This window comes from Neophocaena asiaeorientalis, unplaced genomic scaffold (assembly GCF_003031525.2).
Source record: "Neophocaena asiaeorientalis asiaeorientalis breed wild unplaced genomic scaffold, Neophocaena_asiaeorientalis_V1.1 scaffold118, whole genome shotgun sequence".
NCBI lineage: Eukaryota > Metazoa > Chordata > Mammalia > Artiodactyla > Phocoenidae > Neophocaena > Neophocaena asiaeorientalis.
Genome location: NW_020175528.1, coordinates 316,149 through 341,976, shown reverse-complemented (window position 1 = coordinate 341,976; position 25,828 = coordinate 316,149). Strand labels below are relative to the sequence as shown.

Below are 25,828 nucleotides of genomic sequence, written 5' to 3'. Positions count from 1 at the left end.
TTTCTTTCAACCCAAATCCAAGACTAAATTTTTACAGGTATAATCTCCAGGCAGCACCTAGTATAGTGCTTTGGATACAGTACAAATTCATTATGTAATATCTGAAAGAAGAATGAATTTATAAGGCACAGCTCCAGAACTTAATGTTGGTTAACTGCCATGGAAAAAAATGAGAAAATATATAGTCAAAGTTAGTGTGATACTACGGGACTCAGCATCTTGGGTGCCTAGCGGTGTACAAAGATTTTTTTTTTTAAGATGAGGAAAACTAAGACCCACAAAGAGGTCACATTGGCAACAAACTCCTGCTAAAGGCAAATTACTGAAGGCAAATTACCTGATGCAGAGTCCATATGTCTCCCTCTGAATATTTTTTCTGATAATCTAGAGGTCTAAAAACTCCCCAAGGCTACTCTCAGGCCTGAGGTACACGTTTATATGTAGCAAAAGGGCAAGTGTTACTTGGCCCACGGTGTTTAAAAAATAAAATAAAATTTTAAAATAAATAAATTTATTTTAAAAAGTGGGAAGGGATTTCCCTGATGGCGCAGTGGTAGGATCTGCCTGACAATGCAGGGGACACGGGTTTGAGCCCTGGTCTGGGAAGATCCCACATGCCGCGGAGCAACTAAGCCCGTGCGCCACAACTACTGAGCCTGTGCTCTAGAGCCTGCGAGCCACAACTACTGAGCCTGCATGCCACAACTACTGAAGCCCACGTGCCTAGAGCCCGTGCTCCGCAGCAAGAGAAGCCGCCACAGTGAGAAGCCCAAGCACCGCAACGAAGAGTAGCCCCCGCTCGCCGCAACTAGAGAAAGACAGGGTGCAGCAACGAAGACCCAACGCAGCCAAAAATAAACAAAATTTTAAAAAAATAAAAATAAAAAGGCGAGAAAAGGGTGCGGGTAGGCAAATGCTCTAGCACTTTACTTTGCAACCGCTATGGCTCAGGTCCTTATTCTAGAGTTCAACTACCTTAATGAAGATATAATTTGGTGTAATAGAGCACAGGACTTGGAGGACTTATCAGTCTGGTATCAAATCCTGACTCTACCATTTAGTGTGGCCTTGGCGGGGACCCTTAACTTCTTTGAGCCTTGGCTTCCTCATCAGTAAAATGGAGATAATTCAGATTCATTGTGAAGATTTGAGAGGAAAGTATTCTGGCACACAGCCGAAGATCAATAAATAGTTATAAATGAATGAACAACGCGGTCGACGCTCAATAGAAGGAGATCCTGCAGGGTCGGATACTCCCATATCCTGGGGAGCTCCAGAGCTGAAGACTCTTCGCAGCCCTCAGACCACCAATGCCTGAAGCTCAGCCCAGAAACCGGCCCACATCCTTCCAGCCTTAATCAGGGCCCCGAGCAGGCCCCGCAGAGGACTCTCTGGGCCTCGTTCTCAGGTCCACCAGAGTACAGTAGGCTTAGAGCCTAGCTTCGCCTTCCCTTCTCTTCCCCGCCGTCTCCTCAGAGCCAGAATCAGAGGAAGCTTCACAGCGCTTCTCAGCCCCTGCGACACAACTCCACTATAGGGGAGTTTCTCCGGCCGTTAGCATTCGGATGAAGCATTTCGCTTTTCCTCATCTCATTTAACTCGCGGTTTTCTGATTCTCGTACAAGCTCAGCAGCCACAGGACACTGTAGCGGATAGTGGAAGCCACACCCCCACTTCCCCAGCAGCGCCAGGTGGGCTCTAGGCCATTTAGGAGGCCCTGTTGCCTTGGAAATTGGGGCGGGGCTTGGGAAACGTCAGCCCCCCGCGCCGCGTTTGCGCAGGCGCTCGGGCCCTGGACTCGAGTTCTATCGCGAGAACTCCTCCCGGAAGTTCCACGTCAAGCAGTCGGCCGGTCGGCTGGTCGGTGGGTCTCTCCCGGACTGCTTCGTCTGCACCGAGTAAAGGCGTCCGGGCTCGGACCAACGGAGCCATGGTAGGTCCAGGCCCTGTGGGAGGGAGTGGGGCCCCTGCGGCCAAGGCCAATTCCTGGGGCTCCTGGCCTGAGGACCGTAGTCAGCAACGGCCTGCGCTCCCGCTGCGGCCGCCGCCTCAGGCCTTGCGGGGTCTTGGTCCAGTTTGAACTCTGGGAGGGAGTGGTTTGAGGAGGCAGTGCCTGGAATTGAGGGGTCCCTGACTCCTCCGGTGCTTACGGCGTTTGCCAGAGGTCGTGCGGTCTGCAGCGGGATCCTTGGTGTAGGGAAATAGAAGAGACCGAAAACGTTGAACTCCGTAGAAGGCTTTGGCGAAACTGCCTCATTGTGCCTTTAAAACGACGACAGCTGATTTTGCAGTCATGTTGGGTTTGTTCTGGTATAGTATGTGCTGACCGCAAACTACGAACTTAAAGAGGCAAGCCCCCCTCCCCCCAAAAAGTAAATAAAATGCATAGAGTCAAGAGTGGAATTTCAGATGCTTTGGGACCCCAGCTTAAGTTTCTAGGGAGAAACGAAGAGTTGGGGAGTTGTTTATAAAACTGGTTGGCGTGCTTTTCTTCATTTGCAAATATAGCGGCTGATAAGAATGACAGTCATGACAGCATTTTTTATTATCACCCCCAAATATGCTCTAAAATACTTTTGCACAATAAGAGTTATAATAGTAAGAAAAACAGTATGATAGTGTGAGAATTTCTTTCCAAAAAGATGTAAGAAATTCAATATTTTGTATTTAAACATTTTCCTGCTTTTCTTCACTTGTTAGGAAGCACAGGTTCAAGGATTTTGGAGCTTGAAGACCGTAGGGATTAATAAGTCCAAGTTCCTCGCCTTGCTGTTAAAGGAAAAAAATAAATAAAAACTTAAAATCAAGTTAGTTTAAGGCTCATTGCTGCAGAGTTTTAACTACAGCAAGTTGATTTCCTGGGGAAACTTGTGAACATTATGGATGCTTCCAGAAAAATGCATAGAGAAACACGCTGTGTTTTAGTGGGTTCACTGACAGATACCGCCCCCCCCCCCAGTCCTCATCCATGAACTTTATTGGGTTCCCAGGTTAAAAGCCTCTGAACAATACTGAAGTCACTTATTTATGCCACCTCGTATTACCAACCACCTGCTCTGGGGTGTGCTGTGCTTTCAGCACTGGACATTTTTGGAAACAGCCCTTGCATCTGCCTAATTTAGTTTTCTTTTGCAATGTTTAAGAGTATTTTTATAATTACATATTTCATTCTTTAACACATTTAAAATCTTTTATATAACTACAAAATGTGAATTTATTTATTCACTCATTTACCATAGGGTGTTTACTATGTGCCATGGATTGTGCTAAACATTTGCCGCCTAATTCTCATAGCAGCTGGGAGAGTGAATTATAAATGCTTATGGAGTGGTTACAATAGGCCAGGCACTGTTCTGTTTAACACTGAATTTAATTCTCATTATACTAAGCGGTAGATAATAGTCAATGGTTTTACATTTTTCAAACCTGAGAGTTAAGTAAATTTACCCACTGTTGTACGTTTGAAATGAGTAGTGGAACTGAAGTTTGAGTCCATCATGATTCTTTAGACCTCGATTATACTGTCTGTACTTAAACCTCTATACCCAAATATATAAGATGCTGTGGAGATAAACACATGAATAAGCAGTTACCCTGCCCTTAAGTAGCATCTGTTCTAGAAAGCAAAAACAGACATGTGCACAGATGTTAAATGTTAAAATTAAAACCTGTAGGATCCCGTAGGAAAGGATGCTTCTGGTAGGGTAATCTGAAAGATCATAGTAGTGGCAGTAGCATTTAAGCTGAGTCCTAAATGCATCCAGCTTTTGGGAGATATAAGGAGACATTTAGAGTTAAGGCTGCAGTATGAGTACCTTACTCGTTTTGGTATTCCACAGTGCCTAGTACAATGTCTCATTCAAAGTAGGCACTAAAATCTTGGGAGAAATACAGCAGGAGCTCTTGGCTGTACTTTTTGAACTGAGATTGGGGGTATGTAGAGTTATACTGGGGTTGCTCAGTCCCCTGGACCACCTTCCTGAAGCATCACTTTTACTCAGTAATCAAGCATTTAAAATATTTTTAATGGTAAAATATACATAGTTTATAAGTGTACAGTTTCCTCATTTACTAGAGGAAAAAGCCTCCACCGTGCTTCCTGGCATATAATAGACACATAATGTTTGCTGACTCTGAAGAGACCAGAAAAAAATAGTTAACATTTGTGATGATAATTAATGGGACAAAATTCAGAAATGGGTGAAGTAAGAGGTCCTGCTTCAGCAAGGTATGTGAAGATGATGGTTTGAAAGTAGCAAGTTTGAGATGGAGAAGAAGGTAAGACAGTGGAAACATTTTTGTGGCTATTGTAGAGAAGAGCCAGAGAACTCGGATCTTTTAAAGGGAAGTAAGAGGTGTAGGTTGTTGCCAAAAGTGAGGGAGGCCTGTATAGAAGTCAGAGCAAGGTTCGAAGCAGTCAGTGACCCAGATTTGATAGAGATCCAAAACGATGAATAAAAGCCTTGTGAGGTGTTTGCTTTGTCTCAGGAAATTATCTCTGCGGAAATAATGTAGCAGTCTTCATTTGTGTAGAAAAGTAACGTTAAATTTCTGTCCAATTCATTATCATCATGGAAGATCGCAAAAATAAAAATTGGATGATAACGCAACTTGCCAAATAAACTTTTAGGTTGTGTGTAAAACCTGTTGAAGGAGAAATATATTTTAAATCAGTCTTCCTCAGATCTGCTTCCAAGAGAGAATTAAGACTACTGCCCTAAGCCATCATTATATATGATGAGTTAACTTTTCTCCTAGAGAGGTATCCTTGGGAGAATTGAGAAAGTAGTTATTCAGATCATTTTCTTTCTGTGGTTTAGATGAGGAATCCAGGTTGAAGAAGGCTGTTTTAAACTATTAGTATTTTATGACTCGAGAGAGTATTTTAGCTTCGGTTTAAAATTGTAATTTCCGTTTGGTTCTTGTAACTTAAATACGTTAAAACATTATAAACATTCCCATTTGGCTCCAAAGCCCTTCGTGGACATGGATATAACCCCTATTGATCCCACATTACATTGCCTAGCATTTACTGATATTATTGCCAAAATAAATCTAATACTTTTCTCTGAAGAACTCAATTTTTTAAAAAAATAATTGAGGTATAATTGACATATGACATTATATTAGTTTTAGGTGTCCAATATAATGATTTGATATTTGTGTATATTGTGAAACAATCACCACAATAAGTCTAAACACCTGTCACCACACATAGTTACAAAAATGTGTTTTTTCTTGCAATGAAAACGTTTAAGATCTACTACTCTCTTAGCAGCTGTCAGATATGCAGCACTGTATTATTAACTACCGTGCTGTACATTACATCTCCATGACCTGCTTACCTTGTAACTGGGAGTTTGTACCCTTTGACCCCCTTCACCCATTTCTCCCTCTTCCACACTCCACCTCTGGGAGTTACCAATCTGTTCTCAGTATCTGTGAGCCAGGTTTTTGAGTTTTGTTTTTTTTGGGTTTTTTTCATATACATCAACCAAAACAATATATCACAACATATTGAGGGCCGGAGCAGATACGGGAAAACAAATGTCCTCTGTTAAGTCAGAATTTAGCAAAAATGTGAAACATTGCTACTCTTCTCACTAAATTTCTTTTGAAACTATAGTTAGTTTTCATAACAATATCTTACTTAAGTTAACATGTAATGGGTTTAGTTCATTTTTGAAAATGAATTAATACACAAATATTTTAATGTCTCAATTTTACTTTTTAGCATGGTAAATATTAAATATAATCTACCTAAAAAGAAGCTTTTTAGTGTCCTCGAAAATTAAGACTGTAAAGGTGTCCTAAGACCAAAAAGTTTAAGTCCTGCTACAAATTAAAAATTCTTAAATACTCATATTTTTTTGTATATATGAGTGAATAAGTAGGTGCTTTAGACTTCAAATTGTGTCTGTAATTTAGCAAAGTAAAAACTGAATTGTTTTGTAGGCATGTTAATGCACTGTTTTTAGTTAAGATCTCAAGCATGTTTTATTTGGCATAGCAATTTAATGTTAGTTTGTTTTTTATGTTTGTCCTTAGCCTCTGCGACTGGATATCAAGAGAAAGCTAACTGCTCGATCTGATCGAGTTAAGAGTGTGGATTTGCATCCTACAGAGCCGTGGATGTTGGCGAGTCTTTACAATGGCAGTGTGTGCGTTTGGAATCATGAAACACAGGTAGGAATTTTTAAAGACTTTATTAGAAATACTATCTTAATCTGTTTACAATGAAAGAGAAGAAATATAACAGAGTTCAGTAGTATAGGCCTACAGCTTTCTTAAATAAAATTGGTACGAAGTATTTTTAATAAACTAACATTTATGAGGGTAGAGCTTGTGGGAAAAACTGTCTGGGCTCATTATATCCAATATTTAAGTGTTAAGTTCTGAGATAGGTAGTATTAGCTCTACTTTGAAGTTAAGGAAACTGACACCAATATAAGATCACTTGCTCTAGATGAAAGTATTTAATGGTACTTAATTTTCCATTCAGTGAGTATTCTAACCATCTTAAGAATGGGATTTTTACTTTTATTAAATTTTCCCCAAGTGCTCACTGTAATGCATGATGCAGGTAACTTCCAGTCAGCCATACAAATTATAGATTATATCAGAGAGAGATTTGTAGTCAGCTTTTCATTACACATGAGAATGTGCCTTTTACAGATTATTTCCCTTAAATGCTTTCATCTGAGTAAATAATAGGTCTTTCAGCTTAGTTTGTCTTATCTTTTCCAGTCTTTGTTGGCCATCCTTAATCTTTTTCTTTCAAAGTACAGAACATATCAGTTTTGAGTCTATTTATACAGTAATTATCCCCAACATCCAAGGTTAAGTTCTTAAAATCCAGATAAAATTCACATTTGAGGGACTTAAGATGGCAAAAATAGGCCTTAGGGAACCAAGTTCAGGAGTAAACCTAAAAACACCCTTACAGCTTATATCACTCTAATGAAACAGTAAGGACTACACAGTCAGCCAAGTCCCACCAGTGACATTTTATTCACATTAACACTTTGATCTCTGCTGTATCCCAGTGCCTATGACATTACCTGACACACAGTAAGGGCTCAGTAATTACTTGTTGACCTAGTGAATAATAAACTTTCCTTTTATCAGTATATCACTAATTCAGAATTTCTGTCCAGCAACTTCAAATCTTTATCTTGTGAATTCCTTTTGCCTTGATGCGGAGAGTATGCTTGTTAACTGCTTTTGTGTGGGTGGGGTCGGGGGGAGGATCTACTCTCTCCACGTGTTTAAAACCTTTCAGATTTTATGCTTAGCAGATACACTGGTACCTGCTCCACCGCCACCTTGCTTCCTGATGCCCCCTGGAGTCCCCTCTGTCAGCTCCATTTAACCATTTCTCAGCTCTGTCATTTCACTATAGTTGTGCTCTAACGCCCTGGTGTACTTCCCTTATCTTTCTCCAGGCTTTACTGTAACATTAACTGCTTTATCTGGGTCATCTACTTTGCTTCGTTTTTCTTTCTGTACCCTTCTGTGCCCTCCTGCAGGGCCACCTACTTCCCCTTTCATAATTCATCTCATTGGTAAGTTTTTGTTTAATTTCCTTCTTTCCTTCAAAAATGGAGGTTTTATGAGGACAGGGATTATCCTAGTGTTAATTCCCGTTGTTATTCCAAGTGGGTACCTGGCAGACAGGCTCATAGTAGATACTCAGTAAGTTTTTGTTGAATGGTTGATCTATTTTTGGTTCTTCCTGCTTTTCCTCCTCTTTTTATCACCAACAGAAGTTACTTGCCACTTGTGTATTGAGAGCAAAATTCTTGAAAGAGCCAAAAAATGTTTTTGGAAGTAAATTCAAATGTACTTGAATTTCAAATAAGGAGATATTATACTCTTTGAGGTGATGGGTGCAGCAGTTAAAAAATCAGTATGTTATATATACAATGGAATATTTCTCAGTCATGAAAAGGAACGAAACTGAGTTATTTGTAGTGAGGTGGATGGACCTAGAGTCTGTTGTGTAGAGTGAAGTAAGTCAGAAAGAGAAAGACAAATACTGTACACTAACACATATATATGGAAGCTAAAAAATTGGTACTGAAGAACTTAGTGGCAGGGCAGGAATAAAGACACAGATATGGAGAATGGACTTGAGGACGCAGTGGGGGAAGGGGAAGCTGGGACGAAGTGAGAGAGTAGCATTGACATATATACCCCACCAAATGTAAAATAGACAGCTAGTGGGAAACTGCTACATAGTTTCCCTGCTAATTAAATGATGTGGGCAAGCCTTTTAACCACGTTGAGGCTCGGTTTACTTACCTAAATGAAGATGATATGTTGCCTTCTTCGCAGGATTGTCAGAAGGATTAAATCAGATTGATAAAATTGTGTAGGAGACCTATAAGGCCCCATACAAGTGTTTCTTTATTTTCTTACATTTCGCTGCTGGTTTACATGTTGAGTGTGTAGCGTTTCCTCCTGTTTAGCTTGTTTAGCTTCTGGAGTGGGAAGACCATCCCTTAGGTCATTTGTATCAGCCACAGCACTTAACGTGGACCTGAAACATGACTGTTAGTTCTGTAGCTGCTTTATTTTTTACTGCTCAGCAGATCCCTGAATTTGTTGGCTCCTCACGAGCTTTCGTGGATTTGTCTGTCGTCTTAGAGGTTGCATGTTCTACCTGTTTGCAGTGTCTGTATCACAGTCAGCTGCTAGTGGTCGTGCAGGTTGGAGCTTATGTCCCCACTCATTCAGCCTTTGACTGAAGAATCTTTGAAGTCTTGCTCAGGAAGCCAGAGTGGGCTCAACAGTTCTTGTGAACCAGTCCCTATTTTTAAATTTGGTGCACATAGTTAATCAATCAGAATATGCTCTTTTCATTATTCTTTCGTACAGAAGGAGAGATTGAAAAGTGATAGTTTGATTTTCAGAATTTTAAAGAACAAAGCATCAGAGTGGGAGGACAAAGAGATGCATTCATCCCTGCTCTTTCTAGCAGAGTCTCCTAGTTTTCCACCTTTATCCTGTGTATATAATTCTATTCTGAGCAGCTTTAAGGGACACCTGAATCACTGTGTTCTCGTACTTCACTAAAAGGAAATGGCATCTGTATGGAAGCATATTGCTGAAGTGTACAAAAGAGTTGTATCTTGTTTATAAATTTATTTTACGGGTTTATGGGTTTAATTTTTAAAAGGAGAAAACTAGGGGCTAATTCATTCAACAAATACTTATTACACATTCATTGTTTTTCAGCAGCTGTTCTAGACTCTAGGTATACAGTGGTGAACAAGATTCCTGCCCTCAGGGGGCTTAGCAGGAAAGATTGACATTAAACACGTAATTATGAAGGTGCTATGTTGTGAAAGTGGAGTATAAGGTCCTCTGGGTGGGTTTTCAGGCGGAGGGAACATGAGCAAAGAAGGCACTGGGAGTAGCCAAGGATGAAGCTGGAGCACAGAGGATGGGGAACTTCATCTTGTTGACATTTGCTTTCTTTTGTCATTTATAAGTATTTGCACTTTGAATATGTTAAAGAAAAGATCTTTGGTCTATTGTTTTCATTTGACTGTTGCACTTTTATATTTTAGCCTGAGAACATTTTATGATTAGTAGTGATATAAAAAATCGGATGTTTTAAATATAACAGGATAGATTTTTCAGTTATTTTCTCATGACTCAAAGTGTACTCTTGTGAAATTTTTAAGACACTGGTGAAAACATTTGAAGTATGTGATCTTCCTGTTCGAGCTGCCAAGTTTGTTGCGAGGAAGAATTGGGCTGTGACGGGGGCGGTAAGTAATTCCCTGCGCTTCTAACCCATCCGTGAACCTGTCAGTGGCTGCTTTGGCGGCGGCGAGTCAAAGAGCTTTGGCTCTTGCTTTGTTTTGTTAATTAGTGCATTGTTTTGGAACCTGGGCTTTATACCCTGAGCCTATAATATACTTTGTTGTGTAATTTACTTCATAACAGTAATGATGGTGTTAAACTTTCCATTTCCAGGATGACATGCAGATTAGAGTGTTCAACTACAACACTCTGGAGAGAGTTCATATGTTTGAAGCTCATTCAGACTACATTCGCTGTATTGCTGTTCACCCAACCCAGCCTTTCATTCTAACTAGCAGCGGTAAGAGATGACCCCTTTTGGTCATGTGCGTCTCTTTGAGTAATTCATTTTCATTCAGTGAGACATGCAATTCTTTTACTGCTGTTACAAGCAGAGTTCTAATTCCAAGCAGCCTTTAAACTATTTAAATCCATTAACGTGCTGTCAGTGCTGCTTACTTTTGTATTTTAATGAATATCAGTTCTACTTAGGATTTGTATAGCAGTTGCTCCAATTCCCGTCAGGGAAGACCTGAAGGTCTAGATGCTGAAAAGTCTGCTGAACAGAAAGCTAATTTACATGCTGATTGAGTGAGTTTTTGGCAGATTGCCATATACCCTAGTCAATTTTATCTTTATACTCAGACTAGTTTGCTCCTTGGTATTATGTATAAAACAGTGGCGCTTTTGGAAGGCATTTAAAACCAGTTGCACTGAACTGGTAATAGCTCTTTGAAACATTTTAATTTAGAGATTGAGAAGTAACTCAGAACTTTTTTTTTTTTAACCAATCTTGTATTAAAAGAGAAATGCTTATTTCTGAAATAGTCACTGCCATCATTATTCGTTCATACTTAGACTCTAATCAGACTTGTTCCTCTTTCATCATTCTGTAAAGCCCATTGAGTCTGTCCTAAATTTTTTTCCATGAAATTTGTATATTTGCTATTAGTAATCTCTCTCTTTTATCTCCACTCTTTAGAGAGTTAAATTTATTCTTAGAATAAATAAGCATTATTGAAAAATCTGTTCAATTCCGATTCTGTTTCTTTAAGACATGGAATATGTGCTTTGTGTTAGATTGGCTGCCTTAAAAGGCACAGAGACCCTGCACCTTAGTTCTGAATGAAAGAAATAGAAATTGCAACTAACTGGAGACTTTCTTTTGGTCTAGATGACATGCTTATTAAACTCTGGGACTGGGATAAAAAATGGTCTTGCTCACAAGTGTTTGAAGGACACACCCATTACGTTATGCAGATTGTGATCAACCCCAAAGATAACAATCAGTTTGCCAGCGCTTCTTTGGACAGGACTATCAAGGTAGGATGTCTGCTGTTGGTGTCAGTTATGATTCTTGGTGACATATAGTTGTGTCAGGTATTTTACTACTGGCTGCCCAGAAAGTTATTCCTGAGAAGTTTCTCTCAAAAGCTCATTTTGAAGCAAAATAGGACTTCTCATTTTGAACCAGAAGGGCATATTCTGTTGAGAAGAACAGTGTGGCAGCTCAGTGTCCTTAATGAAGGAGTGTTTTTCCACGTGGAAGCAATATGGTGTAAGACTTCTTAAACCTCTGCACACCCAGAATAAGAAAATGCCTGTATCTTCTCGAGGTCACTGTTTCCTCTCCTTTAGTGTATTTGTTGTTGACTTCTGCTGATTATTAATCTGTTTTATATTTAAATGTCATCTGCCTCCATTCTTTTTCTTACTTCATTTCTCCATACTGCTTCCAGTTATCTTTCTAAAACATGGATTCCATCTTGTCAGTTCCCGGTCTAAGGATAAAGTCCAAATGCCTTGGTGTGGAATACAAGCGTTTCCAGGACTAGCCTTAGCTAATGTTATGAGATATCTCCAGTAACACTGGTCTACTCACCATTTTCTAGAGAAGCCCTGAATGTTCACAGAACCTTACCTAATTCAGCTGGTCCTTCTGCCTGCAGTATTCTTTATTCTGCCATTTTGATTTCTTTTCCTCTGGATAATTAATTACTGATCTTTCAAGACTTAGCACAGTTATTTACTCTGAGAAGCTCTCTTCAGACATACATTTCACCTCTAGACAGAGCCAGTCATTTTCATCCCGTTCCTTCCATCGCTTTTTTGCCTCTATTATGACCTTCATGTTGAATAACAATGAACGTGTCTCCGGAAATTTTTATCCCTGAAATGTTGACGTTTGGGGCAGGAACTGTGTGTTACCCCCTCCCCCAAACAGACACACGTTAGCAAGCAGCACAGTGCCTTGCCTATACTAGATGCTTAATACATGTTGCAGTGAGTGTAAATACGTTTCTTTTCCCACTGTAGTATTTAAATTATTTCTGTATGCATAGATTTAAAATATACATTACATAAACTTTTGTTTGCATGTATAGGCTTACATCTATATAACATTTTTATTAGTTTTCCTTTAACTTTTATAAAATGTTATATGCTGTTTGTCTGGCAATTTATTATTAAATGTTATATGTTGAATATCTTAGGACTTCGGCTTACTTTATTTTTTTTCCTTTCACTGGATTGTCCTTGCTTTTGACATAGGTTGAAACTTTGAAATTAGTTTTAAACTTTCTTCACTAAATTAGGTATGTCTTGAAGACAAAAATTATCCTATCTTTGGCTCTAGTAAAGTTTGTTTACACATCTTTATACTCCCCACGGGGCCTCCCATGTAGTAGGCATACAAAATAAATATTTGTAAAGGTAAAGCTCAATACCAGTGCTGTAGTAATATTTGACTACTTTTCCATACTTTTAATTTTTTGACTAAGCAGTAGTTTTCTCCTTTTAATACGTCCTACTAAGTCCACTTTCATTAGCTTTATATTAAATCTCTCATGAAGTCATTTCCTGCCCTTAAAGTAGTGTTTCTCAAAGTCAAGACACCTGGGGTGTCTGTTAAAAAAACCTAGATTCCTGGGCTTCATTGTAGATCCATTGAGTCATAATCTCTGGGGATAAAGCCTGGAAATCGGCATTTTTCAGAGAATGCTATAGTGACTCTGCCCCCTGGAAATTCAAGGAAAGTGAGAAAAAACAAAAACAAGTGGGTGAAAAAATGAGCTTTCTTCAGCCCCGTCCCCCAGCTTTGGCATTTATATGACCTGTCGGGGGTGTGGTGGAGCTGCCTTCTGAAAAGCAAAGCCCCATATTGACTGGCAGATGCTGTTGCTCTCTGAAGGTGTGGCAGCTGGGCTCCTCGTCACCAAACTTCACTCTGGAGGGACATGAAAAAGGTGTGAACTGCATTGATTACTACAGTGGGGGCGACAAACCATACCTCATTTCAGGTGCAGATGACCGTCTTGTGAAAATATGGGACTATCAGGTACAGTTTTTTCATAACTTACTTGCCATATGTTAGATATGCTTCTTACTGTTTCTTACAGGACAGTTCAAACTTGGGTTGTTGAACTCTGTTATAGCGTAATAAGGCATCAGAATTTGCACCTAAAATGTGGTCTCAGACTTTCATTTATATTTGAAAACTAGCAGACAAATGAATAATGTCATGACATCACCATGGTACAATCATTTTGCCACAAAGACTCTTGTAAACCTAGGTATGTTACTATACTTTTTTTTTTTTTTTTTTGCGGTACACGGTCCTTTTTTTTTTTTTGCGGTACGCGGGCCTGTCACTGTTGTGGCCTCTCCCGTTGCGGAGCACAGGCTCCGGACGCGCAGGCTCAGTGGCCATGGCTCACGGGCCCAGCCACTCCGCGGCATGTGGGATCCTCCCGGACCGGGGCACGAACCCGTGTCGCCTGCATCGGCAGGCGGACTCTCAACCACTGCACCACGAGGGAAGCCCTGTTACTACACTTTTTATCTCCAAGAGTATGTTAAATTTTTATTTTTTTGTTTCTCACATCAAAATTTCAATAAACAGTTAATAAAATGAGGCCTAGAAACCAGTTGTACTGAGATACTCAGATTTGTGTTTAAATACAGGATAAAAATATTAAAGACATTATCTTAGGAATTTGAGGGAATGACACTTAGATGAAGACCACATCTTTCAGGGGTGTGTTGTGTTTTCTTCTTTAAATGTGATAGTTACATTTACATTTGCCTGTACTATCAAATAGAGAAAATGTGTACACGGTAAGATGGTTCTATTCCAAAAATCTCTGTATTGAATACTGTTAAGATGTCATAACCGCTCTTATTTATTATGTATCTGTGCACTGGGAAAATTAAGGATGAGTTATTGTTTGCCACTAATAAAAGTGTTTTCTGTGTACTGATTACAGAATAAAACATGTGTACAGACACTGGAGGGACACGCCCAAAATGTGTCTTGTGCCAGTTTTCATCCTGAGCTGCCAATTATCATCACAGGTTCAGAAGATGGTAAGTTAGAAATGAATATTTATTCCTGTGTTTAATATCATTACTAAGTGGATATTTAAGCTGGCTAGTGCCCTGCATTTTCATTGGTAGTTTCAAAGGATTTTGATATTTTTATTAGAGTAGAGACTACTTAAGCTATAAAAGAGTAAAGGGGCATTATTATCAGCATCATTCTAATGTGTTTTGACTCTGTTACTTAAATAAGAGGACACCCAGGAGTGCTAGAGAAAAGCTGAAAAAGCCTGTGCTTTGGAGTCTAAAAGCCCGGGGTCAAATTCAGCCTCTGCCACTTCATAGATGTGTGGTTTGGGTACATTATGAAATGGGCATAGATATATCTGCCTCATAGGATTACAGTGAAAGGATGTGAAGAAATCATGTATAGAAAGCATCTGGCACATAGTGGGCACTGTACCCAGGAATCCTGTCATTATTTCACACTTAAGATCACATTTCTTAGTTTTAGTTTCTTATAAATTTTCTATTATTTATTTATGTTGCTTTATAAAATCACAGACTATAGATCAAGAAATTAAGCTGTCAGGAAGTGTGTTCTGCTTGAATATAAAGACTTCCATGTGGCTGGTTCACCTCACAGTTCATTCTTGGATGTTCAAATCAAAAGGGCATATTCACATGGTTCTTTTCAGGAACCGTGCGTATTTGGCATTCAAGCACCTATCGCCTTGAGAGCACGTTGAATTATGGCATGGAGAGGGTATGGTGTGTGGCCAGCCTGCGAGGGTCCAACAACGTTGCTTTGGGCTATGATGAAGGGAGCATCATTGTGAAGGTAATCTCTCATTACACTGTCTCTGAATAGATGGACATAGGGGAAGCAGTTATCTTCCAAGTCACCAGTTTTGTTAAACTGGCATTTCTGTCATTAAGCTCAAGAGATTAGCACCGGAGATTTTAAGTGGAAGAAAGGAGCCCTCCATTAAATGAAAATAGAAAATGTTTATTTTATCGTGGTTTTATTTTGTTGTGGTTTTATTTTGTTTTCCTTTTCATTGCTAAGAGTCATTTGTCATTCCTCCAGCTTGGTCGGGAGGAACCTGCCATGTCCATGGATGCCAATGGAAAGATAATTTGGGCCAAACATTCAGAAGTCCAGCAGGCCAACCTAAAAGCAATGGGAGATGCTGAAATTAAAGATGGAGAAAGATTGCCACTGGCAGTAAAGGATATGGGCAGTTGTGAAATATACCCTCAGACTATCCAGCACAATCCTAATGGGCGGTAAGCCACCACCAAAATCTCTCTCTGGGCTTCTGTGTATGTTTGCATATCCACAGCATATCCCACCCCTGCCCTTTGGTGGGCATTCCTCATTGAGCTTTTGCCGTGGCCTCACAGTCCTCAACACAGCAGCAGACAGCCATGCTTCTCATCGGGTTGACATGCAAGGTGAAGTATAGTTGCCTTCCTGGCCTTATCCCACCACGCAGTTTTGAACAGTTGAATAGTTTTGTGTTGACTCTTTATTTCAGATGTGTTGGTATGTGTCCTTCCGCTCCTTCAAGGCATAGAATCATGTCTTATCCTGAGACTTAGTAGGTGCTCTCTAAATACTTGCTGACTCATTGCTCTTAAGAAGAAGAGTTGTGAGGTCTTTGTCTTTTGAAAACATTTGGGGACTGCTAATAATTCTGCTTCTTCTCTGTAATTTGAATCGTCAGCTCTGTTTCTCCCTTAAGATTTGTAAAGCACTGAACATCTTGTGAGAGGAGAGTTTCTAGTACAATAAGTTTAAACCTGTGAGTTTTAAAAATTATTTTACAATAGATCTTGGCATTTTATAATGCTGTCCTGAGTATTAAAAAAGACAGAGTATATAAACCAAGTATGCTGCCTAGTTCAGTAAATGGTATCCATAATTACTTGTAATAAAATTTTCTTATGAAGATTAAGAATGCATTGCATTTTTTCCCCTTAATATCATAAAATGTTTCTTGCTGAAGTTTTACATTTCACCTTTGGCAATCTAATAACAGCCAATATGTCTATTGAGAAAATTTTGACTATGGAACATTCTTTTTTTCTTATATTTAAATGTTAAAATATCCTGTTTATTTTGATAAATTTAACAGTCATTAAAAACCGGGGTAAGATATCTTTATTCATTTGAATGATCAGCTTTAAAATGAAGATAGCCTTGCAACAAGGTAGTGCCTTCCTATGGTGTAAATGTAATGAGCAAACTGCCAAGCATCTTGGTGCTCAACAGGTGCTCGTTGAATTAGGGGAATCTTCCCCTGTGTGCCTCCACCCTTTCTCATCTTCCTGACCCTTTGTTTGTAAGAGAGGCCACTGCAGTAACATTTTCAGTAGTAACCCCCTCTTCATAATCTGCTTTTGATTTGTTGGGTGGAATATTTATGTCTAGCTCCATATTCAGAGAAATATATAACTTTAAAAGGTAATAGGTTCATTTGTAACAGTCAACTGAAATAACGTTTGTTATTAGAAATATTTCGCCATAAAGATGAATCATTGTTACTTAAATTTTACATGTCATTGGTCCTTTGTACTTCCCTCCCTGGGTTCTATAATTTCTAGGTTTGTTGTGGTGTGTGGTGATGGCGAGTATATCATCTACACAGCAATGGCACTGAGAAACAAGAGCTTTGGGTCTGCCCAGGAGTTTGCGTGGGCCCACGATTCTTCAGAGTAAGTTTTGGCTGTGTCATATCCAGCTTGCCCTGATTGCCAATGTGTGTTCTCTGTGCAGCTGTATTAAAGAGGTTTGCAAGGCTCAGTGTAGGCTGTTCTTCACCATGTTAAAGAACAGTTCTCACCAGAGCTGTGTTGGAAGATTGGTCAGGGGCAGCTATGCAGCCTGAGCTGCCTCTGCCTTTTCTGTGTTCAGTATTGAGCGGGCACTCAATCTGATATAATAATCACATTAAACCGGGGACCCAGCACCTATTTCCTTGGTGGAGCCCATGGCAGGGCTTGGTACTTATGGGCTGAAGGCAAAGTAGGCCCTCAAATCAAGACCATGGCAGGCCCTCCCCAGCACCTGGCATCCTGAGCTGCAGCTGCCCTTTTCTGAGCTACTGGGGAGAGATGCTAAATTCTGATGTAATCTTGATGAAAACCTCAATGAATCTTTTTTTTTTAATATCTTTATTGGAGTATAACTGATTTACAATGTTGTGTTGGTTTCTACTGTACAACAAAGTGAATCAGCTATATGTATACATATATCTCCATATCCCCTCCCTCTTGAGCCTCCCTCCCACCCTCCCTGTCACACCCCTCTAGGTGGTCACAAAGCATCAAACTGAATCCCTGTGCTATGCAGCAGCTTCCCACTGGCCATCCATTTTACATTTGGTAGTGTATATATGTCAGTGCTACTCGCTCACTTCATCCCAGCTTCCCCTCCCCGTTAAACTTTAAGAATCCTCAAATTTTATACATCTCTAAATAAAGTGGAGAAAAGGGGAAAAACCACATTTAGCTGCGTAATTCAAATAAAAGTATTTCTTTACTCACGTCCCATTCTTAACAAATACTGTCAGAATTCAAAATGTTCATAAAATAGTCTCATTAAAAACAGGAAAAATTTACGTCTCAATTATTATAGTCACTGATCGGTTCCATTTTGATTCCTGTTTGGTGCATGTCATAAACTTCGGGGCTTACACGTTTTTTTCAGACACTGAATTACATCTTTACAGTTTTCTTAGTTTTGTTTTCCCCATATTTTGTGTTGCCTCTTCTGCCAGCAGTGGGTAACATAAGCCTCAGTGTTGCATAGTAAGATGCATGCTTTTTATTTTTTAACAAAAAGGTTACTGAAAGGTAAGATCTTTTCATAAATTTCCTAAATAAACTCATTCATGCACAGTTCCATATACTAAAAGGTACTTTGTAGGTACTTAGTTACCATCTTAAGCATGGTCACCTTACCTCTCTCAACATACCTCTCTCTCTGTTTTGACAGTTTCCTCTTTTCAGCTTTATCCAGCCCAGACCCTGTTCAGCATCTTTCCCGTCTTGAGCAAAGCACTTGTCAGATCACTTCCTCATATACTCCCAAATATCCAACCACAGCCCCTTTTCAAGGCAGAGGCCCGAGTATATATGATTTATTAAGTTGTTGCCAAACATGGCTGACTAATGAGCCCCTTTATAATAAAAGTTTTATTTTTTAAGTTACTTTTATTGAGGAATCATTTATACCAAATAAAATGCACTGTTTTAAATGTATATTTCAGTGAATTTGGACAAATGGATATAATCCGTAACCACCAGCACAATCAAGATATATAGAACATTTCTGTCATCTCAAAAACAATCCCCTTGTGTCCCTTAGCAGTCAGCACCCCAGCCCCTACTCCCCAGTAGATTAGATTTGTCTTCTTTAGGGTTTCATGTCAGTGGAGTTGTGTGGTGTGCACTCTTAGTCTGGCTTGTTTTGCTCAGCATTCATGTTTTTGAGATTCATCCATGTCGTTGCATGGTTGGGTAATTGGTTCCCTTTTTTGCAGAGTAGTGTTCCATTGTAGGAACAGACCACAGTTGGTTTAGTTATTCACCTGTTGAGGAACATTTGGATCTTTTCAGCTTCTAAAATAGTTTGTAAGCCCTAGTAATTTGTGTAATAGACCTTGTGAAACCCATTCATTATTTGTCCAACTGTAAGCAGGTCACTGATCTCTCAGGAAAAAATATAATATTGAATTTTCAACTATTTAATATTTTTGCATAATTCACTACTCACATATGTATTTGAAGATATTTGTAACATTTGGTGGAATTGCTGTTTAGTATATACATAATATGCTATGTTTGCTTTCCTTTTTTTCCCCACCCCCCAGATATGCAATAAGAGAGAGCAACAGTGTTGTAAAGATATTTAAGAACTTTAAGGAAAAAAAATCATTTAAACCAGATTTTGGAGCTGAAAGTGAGTGCTGTTTATATATGATACAATTTTAGAAGCTTTGTAATGGCTCAAAAACATCTAAAGATCTAAAATTTTTTTTGTTCTTTTTAGGTATCTATGGAGGCTTCTTACTGGGAGTCAGATCTGTAAATGGCTTAGCTTTCTATGACTGGGACAATACAGAACTCATACGCAGAATTGAAATTCAGCCCAAACACGTGAGCTCCCTCCATTGCTGTTTTTGGAGTGTACATCTTTGTGACAAGCTCTGAGTCCCTGAGGCCAAAAAACATCCTTATACCCTGCTGTCCCTGTTCCATTGTGCTGGACACAGTGCCATGTACCTCAGGATTGCTTAGAAAAGGAGAGTCGTGGTATTTGAGTGAGGCAGTAGATGTTGGGCTTTTTGAAAAGTATAAAAAGTTATACAGATGCCAAGTGCTGTTCATATTTTAAATGGCTTTAATGCTTTGAAGATAAGTAGCCAGGGAGTTCTTGACCTGGAAGGGCCTACAAGTCTCCCACTCAGTTCAGAAAGCCTTTTCATACTTTACCTGATAATGGCTGTTTAAAATTTAGGTAGCCGTTCTCCAGTGACAAAGTTTTCAACCTTTAGATCTGCCTGCTTCTTTGACAGCTTTAACTGTCAGGAAATTATCTGTGGAGGCAAATCCACCTCCCCTGGGTCCTGGTTCTGTCTTCTAGAGCATGCATTTTCAGCAGGGGGACGTCGTCCCCTAGGGGGAAGAAATTGGCTCCTGAAACCAACTGAAGAAAAAAAGTACTCTCTTTATCTACAAAGCATAGATGCTCATATGTTCATACACATTATGTGTTTGTGTACCTTATGTATATGTTTATGTATTAATATATGTATAAACATATAGTATCTGTGATACTAAAACTTCAGGGGAAGATGATTGGGAAAAAAATGCCTAAAAGAAGTTTGGGGTGGGGGTCATAATGGGAAAAAAAAAAGAGTGAGAAACACTATTCTAGAGCAATAGGGAACAGGCTAGTGCTCCTCTGAATCTCAGCGCACCTGGCACTGCCAGCGCTCCTTGCTGCCTCCCTTAGGTCTTTCCATTTCTATGAATGGAACAGTAGTGCCCTGTCCACCCTCCCAAATATGTGTGTATATACATGACAGAATTGTTAAGTGTATACTTAGTATCTTAATGTAGGAAGATAAATCTTGTAGGAAACAAAGTGTATGCAGTTTGTCATACCCACTTAGAAATCCGAAATCATTTATCTGTGTTTTTGTTTGTCATGTTGCAGATTTTCTGGTCTGACTCTGGAGAGCTAGTCTGTATTGCCACTGAAGAGTCATTTTTTATCCTTAAATATCTGTCGGAAAAAGTTTTGGCTGCACAGGAAACACATGAGGGAGTTACTGAAGATGGCATTGAAGATGGCTTTGAAGTAATTGCATCAGCACAACTTCAGCTTTGTTTTTAAATGATTTATATTCTTATAGCAGAACTTCACTCATTGTAACATTTTACTATAAAGTAGGTTTGGGGAGACTAATAAGCGTTTAAGGAGTTACGGTAAAATGTGAAAATTAAAATCTTGGCTCAGAGATCAGGGTCTGAAAGCATTTGTTCAAAAGAAATTTGTGCTTTGATTTTAGGAAACCTTTAGACTAACTTTGATTATCTTTCAGTAAGGAAATTAGAAGGTGTTTTGGTCTTAAGATAGTTTAGCCAGAGTTATTTGAAATGAGCTCTCAAATGTAAAGATAAATCGTCCATTGTGGAGGTGTCTTGGAAGACATTTTGAAATACTTATTATGCCAGTCTCATGTATGTTAGGAGTTTAGATCAACACATTCTTAGATTACAGCTTTGACGCAACAGTGAGATTTTACAGTACAGATACTCATCCAGGAATCTGTTCTTAAATGAAGAAAGTAGAAATTCCAAGGAAAGATTTTCTTTCTTGAAATAGGATTCTTTCTTTGCATTTCTTATTTTACATATCACCCCTAATTCAGTTTTTTGTCATTGACAGGATTCCTGTTGCTGAATAAGATAATAATAGACTTTATTTTTTTCCTGCAGGTTCTTGGTGAGATTCAGGAAATCGTGAAAACCGGGCTGTGGGTAGGCGACTGCTTCATTTACACAAGTTCTGTGAACAGATTAAATTATTATGTCGGAGGAGAAATAGTCACCATTGCCCACTTGGACAGGTAGCTGAGTATCGTTTTGCTTTTGTCTTTAGCATCCTAAATTTAAAAGCATACTTTTTAAACATAAACAAAACCAATTGCTGGCTTTTAACAATGATAGGCCTGATTTTTCAGTGTTATCGTTTTAATAGATGGCAATTGCTAACCAAAATTGCATCAATCAAATGGAAAGATTTTGAGCAAGAGGCAGAGTGAGTGAGTGACTGCAAGAGAGAGAGAGTGTGTGTATGTACTGACTTGGGCTTAGTTCTAAATTAGTTTCCATTTCTCTTACAGGACGATGTATCTCCTGGGCTATATTCCTAAAGACAACAGGCTTTATCTGGGGGATAAGGAACTCAACATCGTTAGCTACTCCCTGCTGGTTTCAGTGCTGGAATACCAGACAGCTGTCATGCGGAGAGACTTCAGCATGGCTGATAAGGTCCTTCCGACCATTCCCAAAGAGCAGAGGACCAGAGTTGCTCACTTCTTGGAAAAGCAGGTAAGGGGGTGGGGGTTTGTTTGTTTGTTTTGTGTGTGTTTTTGAAAACCAGCAATTTGAAAGAATGTTAATACAAATTTGAAGAACTTTATTTCTTAACTGCCACTGATTTCCTTATGGCAGTGGAATTTCTCTTGTAAATTTAAGTCACTTGTTACACTCCTCCTCCTCCTTTCTCATTGCCCTTCACATCCTCTTTAAATGTTGGAGGTGATTACTAGTCTTCCCTTTTTGTAGACTTCTTTTCCGTTCTATCAATATTTTCATTTCTATGCTGCATTTTTCTCTGTCTTAGCTGGCTTCTCTCTCTCTCTCTGTCTCTCTCTCTTTGTAAAATATACATAAAATTTACCATTACTGATAAGCCTATTCCTTAATGTAGCACTTTTTAGTATAAATTCAAAGTTATATGTGCACAAAGTACGTTTTGCAAGGCTTAGGAAAAAAACAGCCCTCCCTCTCTCATTTCTCCTCCCTAGCGGTAATCACTTGTAATTCTTCTAGCTGAGTCTGTTGGCATTTATTTCCACATGTCTAACATGCTTATATTGCTGTTTCTCAGCTTTAGGCATTTCTTGGGACTTTCCACTCTATACAAGATGAGGAATTTACCTTTCACTCCCCCTGCTTCTACTACATACATGCCACATTCCTATTCCTTATCCTCCCAATATAGTTACATCATAATTTTGATTAAATTGGTATCCATTGTTTATATTATTGTGGCTGTGTAAACACTGTTCATAGCTGAGCCATGTGATATAGCAATAGCTTTCTCTTCTTGCAGTTGTTTGTTTTCCCCGGAGTTAATAATTGTTTCTTTTTTTAAAACTTTGCTTATTTTTCTATGTGCTTAGGCTTATTCTCCCTACTCTGATGGTTCTCCAGATTTCCTTGAAATCTCCTTTCAGTATGTTCAGTCTGCTTCAGGCAAAACTTGTTTCTGCCCTCATCATGGATATGGATATCCCCTCACCATCGTGTTGAGGCTTCCCTTTGGCCCTCTTGAGTTGGATCTGTTGTTTCCTATATTCCCTATCTTTCCTGGTTTACTCCCTCATTTTGATGGACTATGTCCTTCAGTAGTTTCCTGAGAAAAGGGTTATTTATTAATAGCAAGTAAATTTTTTTGTGACCTTGATTATCTGAAAGTGCCATTGTTCTACCTTAAAACATATTTGGCTATTTAACTGGATATAGAATTCTAGGTTGGAGATGATTTTCTCTCAGAATTTTGAAGGCGAAACTCTTATTTTGCCTTCTGCCTTCTAGCTTCTAGTTGTTGAGGTCTAAAGCCATTTACATGCCTGATTCTTGGTACCTGATCTGTTTATTTCTCTTCGGAAGTTTTTTGGATCTTATCCCTGTTGTTCTGTAATGTTATCGTGATGGTGGGCCTTGGTGTAGGGGTCAGTTGTTCATTCTGCTGGGTATTAGATGAGCTCTCTTAATTGGAAACTCATTCCTTCATTTTTTTTTTTTTAATTCTGATACAGTGCCTGTGAAGTTGGCACTATTTTATTTTTTATTTTTTTAACATCTTTATTGGAGAATAATTGCTTTACAATGGTGTGTTAGTTTCTGCTTTACAACAAAATGAATCAGTTATATATATACATATGTTCCCATATCTCTTCCCTCTTGCATCTCCCTCCCTCCCACCCTCTCTATCCCACCCCTCCAGGCGGTCACAAAGCACCGAGCTGATCTCCCTGTGCTGTGCGGCTGCTTCCCACTAGCTATCCACCTTACGTTTGGTAGTTTATATATGTCCATGCCTCTCTCTCACTTTGTCACACCTTACCTTTCCCCCTCCCCATATCCTCAAGTCCATTCTCTAGTAGGTCTGTGTCTTTATTCCTGTCTTACCCCTAGGTTCTTCATGACATTTTTTTTTCTTAAATTCCATACATATGTGTTAGCGTACGGTATTTGTCTCTCTTTCTGACTGACTTCACTCTGTATGACAGACTCTAGGTCTATCCACCTCATTACAAATAGCTCAATTTCATTTCTTTTTATGGCTGAGTAATACTCCATTGTATATATGTGCCACATCTTCTTTATCCATTCATCCGATGATGGGCGCTTAGGTTGTTTCCATCTCCGGGCTATTGTAAATAGAGCTGCAATGAACATTTTGGTACATGACTCTTTTTGAATTTTGGTTTTCTCAGGGTATATGCCCAGTAGTGGGATTGCTGGGTCATATGGTAGTTCTATTTGTAGTTTTTTAAGGAACCTCCATACTGTTCTCCATAGTGGCTGAACCAATTCACATTCCCACCAGCAGTGCAAGAGTGTTCCCTTTTCTCCACACCCTCTCCAGCATTTATTGTTTCTAGATTTTTTGATGATGGCCATTCTGACTGGTGTGAGATGATATCTCATTGTAGTTTTGATTTGCATTTCTCTAATGATTAATGATGTTGAGCATTCTTTCATGTGTTTGTTGGCATTCTGTATATCTTCTTTGGAGAAATGTCTATTTAGGTCTTCTGCCCATTTTTGGATGGGGTTGTTTGTTTTTTTGTTATTGAGCTGCATGAGCTGCTTGTAAATTTTGGAGATTAATCCTTTGTCAGTTGCTTCATTTGCAAATATTTTCTCCCATTCTGAGGGTTGTCTTTTGGTCTTGTTTATGGTTTCCTTTGCTGTGCAAAAGCTTTGAAGTTTCATTAGGTCCCATTTGTTTATTTTTGTTTTTATTTCCATTACTCTAGGAGGTGGGTCAGAAAGGATCTTGCTGTGATTTATGTCATAGAGTGTTCTGCCTATGTTTTCCTCTAAGAGTTTGATAGTTTCTGGCCTTACATTTAGGTCTTTAATCCATTTTGAGCTTATTTTTGTGTATGGTGTTAGGGAGTGATCTAATCTCATACTTTTACATGTACCTGTCCAGTTTTCCCAGCACCACTTATTGAAGAGGCTGTCCTTTCTCCACTGTACATTCCTGCCTCCTTTATCAAAGATAAGGTGACCATATGTGCGTGGGTTTACCTCTGGCCTGTCTGTCCTGTTCCATTGATCTGTCTTTCTGTTTGTGTACCAGTACCATACTGTCTTGATTACTGTAGCTTTGTAGTATAGTCTGAAGTCAGGGAGCCTGATTCCTCCAGCTCCGTTTTTCGTTCTCAAGATTGCTTTGGCTGTTCGGGGTCTTTTGTGTTTCCATACAATTTGTGAAATTTTTTGTTCTAGTTCTGTGAAAAATGCCAGTGGTAGTTTGATAGGGATTGCATTGAATCTGTAGATTGCTTTCGGTAGTAGAGTCATTTTCACAATGTTGATTCTTCCAATCCAAGAACATGATATATCTCTCCATCTGTTTGTATCATCTTAATTTCTTTCATCAGTGTCTTATAATTTTCTGCATACAGGTCTTTTGTCTCCTTAGGTAGGTTTATTCCTAGATATTTTATTCTTTTTGTTGCAGTGGTAAATGGGAGTGTTTTCTTGATTTCACTTTCAGATTTTTCATCATTAGTGTATAGGTCATTCCTTCATTTTTGAGAGATTTTCTTGAATCATTTCTCTGTTGATTTCCTTCGTTTTCTATATTGTCTCTGTGCAACTGTTATTCAGATGTTGGACCTCTTGCACTGGTTTTCTCATTTTGTTATTCTTGGACTTTTAAAATCTTGTTTATGGACCAGAGTTTGTCTTCATACCCTCTGTAAGGGTATGAATGATAGTTTTGTTGCGTTTTCTTTTCCCCTTATGTGGTATGCTTTCTTCAGATTGCTGTTATTGGTTCATTTTGATCTCTGTCTTTCCTTTTAAAGATTTTCCTCCGGTATCTGATGATCTTTGGGCACTCATTTAAGAGTGGAGGTCTAAGAAGCAGGTCAAAAGATCTGAGTTTATGGGTGAATTTATTGGCTGGACTAAAAATATGTGATGTGGCTGGGCCTTTTGATTGGGGAGCCTCAATCAGTATCAGTATCTTCATCTAATGAATTTAATGACTCTTCACTTATTCATTTAGTGAATTTAATGAGCACTTAGTATTGTACCAGGCACTGTTCAGGCTGGCATATGGCCCTCGTTGACATTTTAGTATTTTTAA

The 25,828-nt window shown here is 39.0% G+C and overlaps 1 protein-coding gene across 1 annotated transcript in view; it reads left to right on the top strand.

The window, feature by feature from the left end:
- The first annotated feature begins 1,811 nt into the window (after nucleotides 1–1,811).
- Nucleotides 1,812–25,828, top strand: part of COPB2 (coat protein complex I subunit beta 2) — a 29,966-nt gene continuing 5,949 nt past the window's right edge. Inside the window, exons 1-15 of the mRNA XM_024769051.1 lie at nucleotides 1,812–1,933; nucleotides 6,049–6,186; nucleotides 9,693–9,779; nucleotides 9,988–10,114; nucleotides 10,988–11,136; nucleotides 13,004–13,150; nucleotides 14,079–14,178; nucleotides 14,829–14,971; nucleotides 15,221–15,420; nucleotides 16,741–16,851; nucleotides 19,011–19,099; nucleotides 19,190–19,296; nucleotides 20,360–20,503; nucleotides 21,145–21,275; nucleotides 21,552–21,759. Of these exons, the coding sequence (XP_024624819.1) occupies nucleotides 1,931–1,933; nucleotides 6,049–6,186; nucleotides 9,693–9,779; nucleotides 9,988–10,114; nucleotides 10,988–11,136; nucleotides 13,004–13,150; nucleotides 14,079–14,178; nucleotides 14,829–14,971; nucleotides 15,221–15,420; nucleotides 16,741–16,851; nucleotides 19,011–19,099; nucleotides 19,190–19,296; nucleotides 20,360–20,503; nucleotides 21,145–21,275; nucleotides 21,552–21,759 (1,884 nt within the window). The 5' untranslated portion in view covers nucleotides 1,812–1,930. The remainder of the gene's footprint in view (nucleotides 1,934–6,048; nucleotides 6,187–9,692; nucleotides 9,780–9,987; nucleotides 10,115–10,987; nucleotides 11,137–13,003; nucleotides 13,151–14,078; nucleotides 14,179–14,828; nucleotides 14,972–15,220; nucleotides 15,421–16,740; nucleotides 16,852–19,010; nucleotides 19,100–19,189; nucleotides 19,297–20,359; nucleotides 20,504–21,144; nucleotides 21,276–21,551; nucleotides 21,760–25,828) is intronic.